This window comes from Brassica napus, chromosome A9 (genome assembly GCF_020379485.1).
Source record: "Brassica napus cultivar Da-Ae chromosome A9, Da-Ae, whole genome shotgun sequence".
Taxonomy (NCBI): Eukaryota; Viridiplantae; Streptophyta; class Magnoliopsida; order Brassicales; family Brassicaceae; genus Brassica; species Brassica napus.
This window is the reverse complement of record NC_063442.1, coordinates 23,275,731-23,286,873: the sequence shown is the minus strand read 5'-3', so window position 1 is coordinate 23,286,873 and position 11,143 is coordinate 23,275,731. Positions and strand designations below refer to the sequence as shown.

Here is an 11,143-nt window from a genome sequence, read left to right as displayed (position 1 = left end):
TGATTTATAGAATGATCAATTGAATGAATAAAAACTTGATACAAAAAATCGATTTCATATACACTAACTTTTACCGAAACCGAACAAATCTTTCTTGACTCGACAAGGCACACACACATTAGTATTAGATTTCAGTATTAGTTCACACTTCTCTATAATTGTTATAAAGTCATTAAATTTGTTAAGATTTCTCTACAATTCTCTATAATTGTTTAAGGTCATTAAATTTGATAAGACTTTTCCACAACAATCTATGCTTATACATATTTTATGCATTTCAAGTAATATATTTAAGAAAAATATTTTCATTCAAACAATTTCCGGTCTTACCATATATTCTGAAGTTTGAGTTCCAATATTGTAACTCCCGAAGGTTGTATGTTTTTGTCGGTTGTCTTCCATATTCTGTTTAGGCTAAGTTTTTGGTTTATCCAGCCTTATAAAATATCTTAGTTAAATTAATCTCTGAAATGACAAAAAAAAGTAAGCCCTACATGAATTTTTTTTTTTTTTTATAAAACATGAAATTTTCTTTTTATATCAAGAAAAACATATTATTCTGATCGCAGTGTCCTCCACTTGTTACTTATTAATTTCAACAACAAATATCCAAACAAATTATAGGGAAGTTCTGGACCCTTGATCCTGGAAAGATACTTACAATGGCTGCGTCCTTGGTATCTCTTTCCTACTCCATTAAAACCGGAGCACAACCACTGTTCAACCGCCACGGCAGCCACCGTCTGCGTCCTTCGTGCCTTTTACCTCTCCCTCCCTCTGTACAATTCTGCATCTTACTTATTAGCTCCTTTCGTCATTATCACTCAGAAATAAAAGCACTAAAAATCTTCAGTAATGATTGGGTTTAAACTAATCTTTGGTCAGATCGGTAAACATATCACGAGCTGCACCCGGAGACAACGGTCTATGAAAAATCCATCTGCGCTCGAAACCTCTGACGGCGCCGTTAACGTACAGGTAGACGATGACGAAGACGAAGAAGAAACTTGTGAGCTGGTTAACAGAACAGAAGTGTCAATTGACGGTGTAGAAGCTCACCTGTTAACGGCGGTAAAGAATAACAACGGAACTGGATTGCTTCTACTCTCTGATGTCTTCGGCTTCCAAGATTCCTCCACCAGCGACTTCGCTTATCGCGTCGCTTGCAATGGCTACAAGTATCCGTCTTCTACATTTTCTTCTTTCTATCTCAAATTTCAAACTCACAAGTTGTAAATTTATTCTTTTGTTTTGAGACAGTGTTCTTGTCCCGGACCTGTTCCGTGGAGATTCATGGTCGAAAAACCAACCAGAGTCTGAATACGAGGAATGGAGAAGAGGACATGACATGAACCGGATCCTAAAAGACACAACGACCTTGACCGAATGGATGGTTGATGAGTTTGCAGCGGCCGGGATATCCAAGAAGCTCGGAGTGATAGGATTCTGTTTTGGAGGTGGACGCGTGGTGGACGTTTTAGCCGCCGACAAGAACGGTTACTTCAGCACCGGAATTTCTTTCTATGGGACGAGAATTAACTCTGCGGTGGCCGGAGACGTGAACGTCCCGGTCTTGTTCATTGCCGGGGACATAGACCCGCTTTGCCAAGTGAAGGGTTTGAAAGAAATTGTGGAGAAGATTGGTGAAGAGTCAAAGGTTCTGGTGTTTGAAGGAAGAAGCCACGGCTTTGTTCACCGGCCGGAGACACCGGAAGATGATAGAGACGCGGAGGAAGCCTTTTCGGTCATGAGGAATTGGTTACATCAACATTTGCTTCTTGGGAACTAATGTTTTATCTGCTTTATGTACATCCCAATAAAATGAACTCGGATTCTTGTTGATGTCTACTTATCCGGATCCGATTAAATAAAAACTTTAACTACTTAAATAAATAAATTTACCATAACTATTAACTAACCTAAATATGTAATCTAATTCTCTGGTAATTTATACTTCGGGCTAGAGTTGTTAGAGGGGTTGATCCGCGTCCACATGGACAGTCCCACTGCGATTCCAATTCTTCACCAGACCTTGTGGGTTTGCAAAATGTAGGCGAACAATGGAGTTATGATAAATGTTTCTACTTCTCGCTTCCAACAATGTGTAATAATTTCTTTGAATTAGAATAATGAAGTTATAGAAATTTTTCCATCCATGTGCATCTTAAAAAAGAATGAGTTACACCATAGGACACATTTATCAATTTCTTTACACTATAGGACACAAGTCACTTGAGGTACACATTCACGGATTCCCAAGCGCAATTATGAACTATTTTGTCCTTCTAAAAGGAAACGAGAGTTGGCTCTTTTAGTTTACTCTTAGTTTAGTAAAGTAAGTAAGTTATAATTGTTTTGGTCAGGTTATCTATGTGATATCACTCAAATTATCCTAAGGAGTGATTTATACTCTCTCAAATAAGAGGTCCAGTTGTAGTACTTAGGGATCGAATCCACAAAGAGCTAGGGCACACAAAAGATTTAATAGTTATACGATTAAGCTAGGCTAATAGTTTATAAAGTAGTAAATATAGTAAATTGCAGTGGTGAGCAGGGCAGTTGCTCGGCTGATTGATTGAGGGTTGTTTGATGGAAGGATAGTTGCTAGATCTAGGGTTTATATTAATGTAATCATGATTATAATGATATAGAGACTAATTTTTGTATGCAAGATATTAAAGAGCTCAACAGTGAAGAACAAATCGATCGGCTCTCGCTTTCTAGATTTGTCTATTGACTAGATCTAATGATCTCAACTATCGTTTGTTGATCAATTAGAAAGTGTCGATCGATGATTTTAGAGAAATATCGATCAATACACCTTTCACGACGTCGATCGATTATTCTATTGGAATATCGATCGACACGCTTCTAGCAAGCTTTGCGTGCATGTTGATAAAGTGCTCACTAGGGTTCCTAGATCAGTTATCACTTGTTTCTAGCAATCCTAGTTCAATGAGGATCTATTCAGAGAAAAGACCAAGCTATCACTACAAAAAAAGTTCACATTGATAGCACATTGTTATAGCACGTTTTACTGAACTGCTATCGTTGATAAGTTTGAAACTTCCGTACTATTATATAGCATTAGATAAAAGCTATGATAAAATTTCACTAAGTGGAAACAAAATTTGAGTTTTGGAGCCACACATTTCATTAAGAGGGAACTAAAATTCCTTTTGGAGCCAACACTTAAAAATAGACAAATTATTTTCCATAGTTCTCTGTAAGCATTCGTGGGTTGAGTAATCAACAATCTCATTACGCACCATCTCTCCCATCAGCCATGGCTCGTCACTATCTCCACCATGATCCCTTCTCAGATCCGTCTTCGCGGGTCTCCATCTTCACCGGACTCGCGACCACTACCGTGACGTTCGATCTCTCTTTCGCCTTCTTCTCAACTTCAAATCGTTTCTGGGTATCGTATAAGCTCCAATGATTATCGAGACACATGGGATTGCTCAGTTCGTAGCGAACCTGGCCAGTAGTTAACCGACGAAGATTCTAGTTCTAAGACCAATGTTCTAGTTCGCGACTCTAGAACACAAGCAGTAAGAACATCCTATTGATGAATATCCTAACAACTTAGCAATTCTATATTTTGGGCTAATCCCACATCCTATCTGAACCCTAAACCTAACAGGTGGATCTATTCATACATGAAGTTTGTCACATAAATCATAGATGAATAGATATAATAGAATAGATAAAAGCAATGATAAAACCAAAAGAGTTATAGGAGGACTCTGAAGGAGTTCCTCCTTTCTATCCTAACTAAGAAAAATGAATTAAAGAAAGCTTAGATAGCATAGCCGTCAACAATGGCTTATAAATAACATAAATAGGGTTTCTGGTCGTCCAAGAGTATTCTGGTAATTTGTGTTTTCTTCTGGGCTTCAGTCGATCATAAAATATGCTCAGCCCATATTCTGGCAACACCGACTACCAATCTCAAGATTTGACCGTCGTTCGACAGTCCTTCATCTCCTCGACAGCTTCCTCTCGCGAAGCAGACTGACCACTCTTCAGTAAAACAGGCATAACGTCTGCTACATAATGCTGATTTATCTCCAACTGGCGGCATTGGAAAGCTAGCGCAAAGTTCTATCTTGTGTTAAAAGATGGGCTCAATATAATGGTGGGAATGTCTCCATCCATATCTAAACATCTGACACGATTGTGCAGTTTTGCACCTCAAAGGGCTCCAAAATCACCATATTTCTCCAGAACGTACCCGAACCTGTAAATACTCTAAATAAACTTTATATAATAGTAATTAGTTAATAAAACACTTATTAACCATGGCTAAAAGTGGGTAAAATCAATGGTCTATCACTATGAATGAAAGAGAGCACGTTTGACATTTTTAAACAAAAGAAATCACATACAAAAAATAAGAAGAGTATATGTTTTATGTTTATATCCAATAAAAATATTATTTTATAAGAAAATAACATTTTTAAATTCCATATCATATTATATTTGTCATTATTTATATCCTACTGTATAAATAAATATATACATATATAAAGTAAATCATTTGATTTTTTTCTTAAATTTTGATATCCATATGTATATATCTATTTTAATATTTTTTGAAAAAAAAATCAAATTCAAACCTTATGATAGTGTATTTTGATATTTGTTGACATAGTTTTATGGATACATGTTTTATGGACAGATTCAAAATAGGGTCAATTAGCTTAATATACAAATTCTGTATGGAAATTGGGGAACCATGCATATTATTAACAAATTTGAGAACACGGAGATGGACAAGAGTAAAACGACTCGAATAAGCTCCCGTCTCTCTTTGAAACATATTACGTTATCCATTAGCCGGTAATTTTTGTCACTTTCTCACACCCTGAAGCTTTCGAAATTGACAGCGACGGGGGAAAAATATTTAAAATCAAAATTGTAGTTATATTACGTTCCTCTTCTTTCATAACAATTTCTAACCGTTCGATTGAGATTAGAGTTATATATTTTTATTTCAGAACATCACTGTTGGATTTGGGCTGATGCTAATACATGTCTATATTTTCGGGACTTGATAATCACTAGATTGGGTTTAATCCTTCAAATGGGTCTATTTACTGTTGTTGTCATATAGTAGGGTTTTGGGGTGTATCTCTAATTTATTTATAAATAGCAAGTTTTCCCATCAATCTACCTACACCACTTTCTTATTCATCTTTTCTACCATTGTAGCTCAATTGGGGTAGTAGGTGACACATTACAGTCAATTTTCAAGTTTCATAGCGGTTTGTATATTCAAATATATACTACTTCTGATAAGAAATATGAAAGTGATATTAATGTGTCTTTCCACTATCCCAATTAATAGACACTGGTAATATAAACAATAATTGCAAAACTTCCTCCTTCAACTATTTCTATCAGTGTCACTTGACTGGGGTAGCAGGACAGTCATAACAATCAATATTCATGTCTCAATCGCTTGTTATAAAATACCAAGTACCAATTGAGTGAAGAAACATGAAGCGATTAGTAATGAGTTTTTCTGCTATCTCATTTGAGAGAAAATGATAATTGAGAGTTTTCCTGGAAAGGATAATCAGCTATTAACTACCGTTAAGTTTATCTATCGACTTTCAATCTGACTTCGTTTAATCACTGTCATTGGTGTGAAAGAGGAAATGAGAATGCCTCATGATAACCTGCTAAGGTGTGTTTCAATTTTAATAAGAACTTAGACAAACTAAAAACCCAAGAGATCTATAGCCTGTGATTGCTGGTGAATTAACAAAACTGAAATTAGGTTGAAATGACAGGAACAGTAGAAGATGTTACTAGCGTATGTGTGGCCGTTAGAAGAATCGCGGAAGTTTGGACTAATATTAATATAGTAGAACATCTTAAAATATGGAGCTTACACGATGGATCCGGATGATAAAATACAATAAAGATGAATGTGAAAATGTACTGATATTAATACAGAAGTTATAAACATTCACTTGGACATGCAGCCGTAAGCAAACCATAAACTCCCAATGAAGAGTAAACCAATCCGAAACAAGTAATATAAACTGGGATAACAGAAGTCTATGTTTTGGAATTTGTATTGTTTATAACCAGTAATTTTGTCTCTAAGTTGACCAAGACTTAAACAGATGAGAAGGCAATCAAAGGAAAGAATGATTACCAATGACATATTACACACTACTTGATCTGAACGACAAATATAACCTTTAACTTAATCTACACCTGCGGTAGTTAAAAACGGGGTAATGATAAACGTGATTATTGGAACATGTAGAAGATACTTTGTTGGTTTATGTGGTTATAAGTGAATTGTCACTATTAACCCTGCAATAATGTTCAATACTTTATATTAATCGTAGATATGGTGAAAATTGGTACACGTCAACAGGGTTTTACACATAAACGTGTACATAAAGCCTGATGTTCACCTTGCAGCGTGCTATAAATAATCCCTTCAGCTTGATCTCCCCCACACCGAAATCATATTCTCACCTACTTTGGAAGAAATCAAGCATTGACAGTCCCCAATTGCAACTTCAACTTACGTCAGTAGGTTTTTTACATCTTGTTTTAGGTATGTTACTGTTCTTACGTTCACACTTCCCCCCATCTATATTAATGGCATGCAAGAATAATTAAATATGTTTAGTAGAAACATTAAATTCCTCCACAGATGGGTAAAATGGTGCATATACAAAGTGGTGAATGGATGAAGAAGGATGACGTTGGGTGGAGATTCCATGAAGATTCTTGTGAATTGGAGCACTGCATACTTACCAGGAACAATGAGCATGTAGAAGCATTCATGGCATTAGTTCGTGAAGAACTTTTAATATCTCCAACAACCCCTAAGGTTTTAACATATCGCTTACCCGAGACTATTCTAGAGGCAAATGTCATCAAATCACCACCTAATACCGTTCTCACGACAGAGGTGTCGAAATACTGCTGAGTATACAAGAGTGGCGGAATGAAGTTATAGTCTATGTCATTTCTGTTGCTTTACGCGTCGCCAAGTTTCAACTTCTATGCAGGACACCTTTTACACTTGGAGACACCACTTATCTTGATGATGGTATAACTGAAGAACACCTTGCAATCATAAACGGTTAGTTATTTAATAGATTTTTAATGTCAAAACCCCTCAATTATGTTTCATTAGGGTATAACACCCCCAATTATTGATTTAGCATAGAAACCCCTCAACTCACTTATCTTAGTGTAATAGCCCCTCCGTTAGTTTGACCGTTTAAACAAAACGTTGAGTTTTGATTATTTTTTAAACTACATGATTTCTTAATAAAACAATACATAATTTATGTAAAACATCAGGTAGTTTAACTTTTGACTTACACTTTCTCTAATCCCTAACAATTTCTCAAATTATCGAGAGAAAGAGATGATGACTCTTACATTTTTCAAATCCTGGGGTTTTTGAATTTCAATTGTGAGAATCAAAATAGGGTTAATACGACACAGGCTGAGAGAGTCGTTTTATGTTTCGTGTGTTCTGTGTCAAAATAAAAAAGGGACAGTGAAAGAAGCCTGAGAAAAACTGAAGCAAGAGGGTTAAAAAGTTGTCTGCGATTGGAGCTTTAAGGATGAACAGGTAACATACTTTTTCACTGATCCCTTCTAGTTTCATTGGTTTCATTATGAGTTTGATGGGTTTGAAAATTTTATTTGCAAAAAGGAGAATTCATATTCGTTTACATGTTAGAGGATACTGGGCAGCAGATGGAACATACAATGGTGGTGAAAAAAATGTTGTAGGATTGATTTTGATGAACCAACTCTCAAGATGCTTGAAAGTATGATTGCGAGTGGTGGTTTTCCAGAGAACATGAATAAGTTCTCTTATGTCTCTTCTGGAATAGTAGATCAGAGGAAGGATGTATGTTATGATACAGATGTGGTGGAGATGGTGAACGCCTCAAGCAAACTGGAAAACATAATTTTTTTTTGCTGTAAGAGCTGATGATCCTTATCTCGATGATGTTCTCATTGGAGGTGATGAAGAGGAAGATGAACAGAAGAGTGACAATGAAACTGACTTTTACAGGGATGATTATGTTGAGAGTGAAGAATCAGATGATGATGAGGGCAAAGTAGAGTTTCGAGTTGGCCAAGAATTTATTTCACAAGCTAAATGTAGAGAGGCAATAGAGAAGTATGCAGTGAATGAGAGGGTCAATATCCGTTTTCAAAGATCAGAGGGGAAGAAAGTAGCAGCAGAGTGTGTAACGGATGGATGTGGATGGAGGCTATATGCATCTATCAATAGTAGGTCACCTAATATGGTTGTCAGATCATACAAAGGTACTCATTCTTGCTACGCCACAGAACTGTTGATCTCTACACTGCTGCAAAGATATCTGCTGATTTTCTAAACGAGTTTAGGACAAACCCAAACCTCAAAGCTGACCAGATAATGCAGCGGTTGGCTCTTAAAGGTCTTCGTGTTCCTAAGACAAAATGTCAGAGTGCAAGGCAAATGATGTTACGCATTATCAGGGATGAATATGCTGAGCAGTTTACAAGGATGTATGACTATGTTGAAGAACTAAAGAAGACAAATCCTGGTTCAACGGTCATATTAGGTACAAAAGAGAGAGTTTTTGAGAAGTTTTATACTTGTTCTGAGTCTCAAATATATGGATGGAAGAGTGCTTGTCGGCGTATCATTCACTTGATTGGAACATTCTTAAAAAGGCGAATGAAAGGGCAATTACTTACTGCAGTAGGAAGGGATCCGAATAACCAAATGTTCATTATTGCTTGGGCTCTTGTTCCTGTGGAAAACAAGGTGTATTGGGAGTGGTTCATGGAGTTACTGCGAGAAGACTTAGGTTTAGAGCTTGGAAATGGTTTAGCATTATCTTCAGACCAGCAAAAAGGTTTGATACATGCATCAAAAACATGCTTCCTTATGCGGAGCATAGAATGTGTGCAAGGCATATCTTTGCCAACTTGAAGAAAATGCACGGTTCAAATGATCCTCTACATAAGCTATTTTGAAGTGTGCAAGAGCTTACAATAAGCATGTTTTTGAGCAAAATCTAGAGAAGATGAAAACTGTTAAAATTGATGCTTACGAGGAAGTGAAAAAGAGTGTAAGTTCAAACTGGTCTAGGTATGTGCTTTATCTTAATAATATTTGTATATTTTGGCATTTTTTAGTATCAGAATGCATTTGTTATTGTTGTTATGCAAGGAATTTTTCAGTGACATTACAAAGTCTCCAGCTGTTGAAAACAATATTAGCGAGTCTTACAATGCTAGTGCAGAGATCCGGGACCTCTGGGAAATTTGGGTTTTCCTAGTTTCCTTATTTAAACGGAAATCGACAGTGCGAATTTCGGTTCCCACAGTTTGGCGCTAGAAGGAAGGGGGGTACGGATTACTCTAACTCATAGCCGCAAAACGCTTGATCAAAACAATGTCTGGAGATACGAAAGACAAAATCGCAGTTCGCAACAATGCTGGTAGGAAAACCCCAGCTGCCACTGCGCCTATGGCCAACGCTTACGCAAACGCCATAGTGCCTAAAAGAAAATCGAAAAAACCTAGCCGCAACTTTTCGCCAACAGGAATTGCAATGAAACGAGCTCGCGATTTCTCTTTCTGAAAATGAAGGGAAACGATAAATCTTATCAAACCCCGTAGGTTTGGCTCATTACCGAACAAAAGAAATCTCAATGCGTAAGGGTTTTACCAAAACACGCTTTACGAAAACATTTTCGGAAGGGTAAAACTTGTTCTCCCTAAAACCGCTGAAAAACCCCTAGGTTAATCGCGGAAAAAGGAAACACAACAAAACGATTTCCTAGCTCGGTCGCTACATAGCGACCAAGCACGCATACGGCTCGAGTAGCGACCGAGCACGCACACGCTGCTCAGTCGATACGTAGCGACTGAGCACGCACACTGCTCGGTCGCTACGTAGCGACCGAGCACGCACACGCTGCTCGGTCGCTACGTAGCTACCGAGCACGCACACTGCTTGGTCGCTACGTAGCGACCAAGCACGCACACGCTGCTCGGTCGCTACGCAGCGACCGAGCACACACACTGCTCGGTCGCTACGTAGCGACCAAGCACGCACACGCTCCTCGGTCGCTACGTAGCGACCGAGCACACACACTGCTCGGTCGCTACGTAGCGACCGAGCACGCACACGCTGCTCGGTCGCTACGTAGCGACCAAGCACACACGTAGCGACCGAGCATGCACATTGCTCGGTCGCTACGTAGCGACCGAGCACGCACACGGCTCGGTGCTCGGTCGCTACGTAGCGACCAAGCACGCACACTGCTCGGTCGCTACGTAGCGACCGGTAAGGCCTCAGAAAGGTCCTCCTTTGGTTTCTCTTGTGAATCCTCATCGCCAGACTTTTCGTTTCGTTTCAATCGGAGTTTCCGTTGAGATTTTACGACGAAAACAAGTAGGACTCTTCTTGGCTTGCTTCCACTCGCTACGTAGCGACCTGTCAGACCGTCAGTCGCTACGTAGCGACCTGTAAGGCCTCAGAAAGGTCCTCCTTTGGGTTCTATTTTGAATCCTCATCAAAACGCTTTTCGTTTCGTCTCAATCGGAGTTTCCGTTGAGATTTTACGACGAAAACAAGTAGGACTCTTCTTGGCTTGCTTTCACTCGCTACGTGGCGACCTGTCAGGCCGTCAGTCGCTACATAGCGACCTGTAAGGCCTCAGAAAGGTCCTCCTTTGGGTTCTCTTTTGAATCCTCATCGAAACGCTTTTCGTTTCGTCTCAATCGGAGTTTCCGTTGAGATTTTACGACGAAAACAAGTAGGACTCTTCGTGGCTTGCTTCCACTCGCTACGTAGCAACCTGTCAGACCGTCAGTCGCTACGTAGCAACCTGTAAGGCCTCAGAAAGGTCCTCCTTTGGGTTCACTTTTGAATCCTCATCAAAACGCTTTTCGTTTCGTCTCAATCGGAGTTTCCGTTGAGATTTTACGACGAAAACAAGTAGGACTTTTCTTGGCTTGCTTCCAATCGCTACGTAGCGACCTGTCAGACCGTCAGTCGCTACGTCGCGACCTCTAAGGCCTCAGAAAGGTCCTCCTTTGGGTTCTCTTTTGAATCCTCAACAAAACGCTTTTCGTTTCG

The 11,143-nt window shown here is 38.7% G+C and overlaps 1 protein-coding gene across 1 annotated transcript; it reads left to right on the top strand.

Moving 5' to 3' along the window:
• The first annotated feature begins 527 nt into the window (after nucleotides 1-527).
• LOC106382442 (carboxymethylenebutenolidase homolog) lies at nucleotides 528-1,907 on the top strand. The gene is made up of 3 exons (XM_013822463.3): nucleotides 528-779; nucleotides 886-1,178; nucleotides 1,261-1,907. The coding sequence occupies exons 1-3, from the start codon at nucleotides 663-665 to the stop codon at nucleotides 1,787-1,789; spliced, it is 939 nt and encodes a 312-aa protein (XP_013677917.1). The 5' UTR covers nucleotides 528-662; the 3' UTR covers nucleotides 1,790-1,907.
• The last annotated feature ends 9,236 nt before the right edge of the window (nucleotides 1,908-11,143 follow it).

Bases quoted from the DNA above. Each gene is read 5' to 3' on its own strand.
- LOC106382442 (XM_013822463.3), top strand. From the start codon at position 663: ATGGCTGCGTCCTTGGTATCTCTTTCCTACTCCATTAAAACCGGAGCA. The intron at 780-885 runs GTACAATTCTGC...ATCTTTGGTCAG, and splicing joins TTTTACCTCTCCCTCCCTCT to ATCGGTAAACATATCACGAG. The intron at 1,179-1,260 runs GTATCCGTCTTC...GTTTTGAGACAG, and splicing joins GTCGCTTGCAATGGCTACAA to TGTTCTTGTCCCGGACCTGT.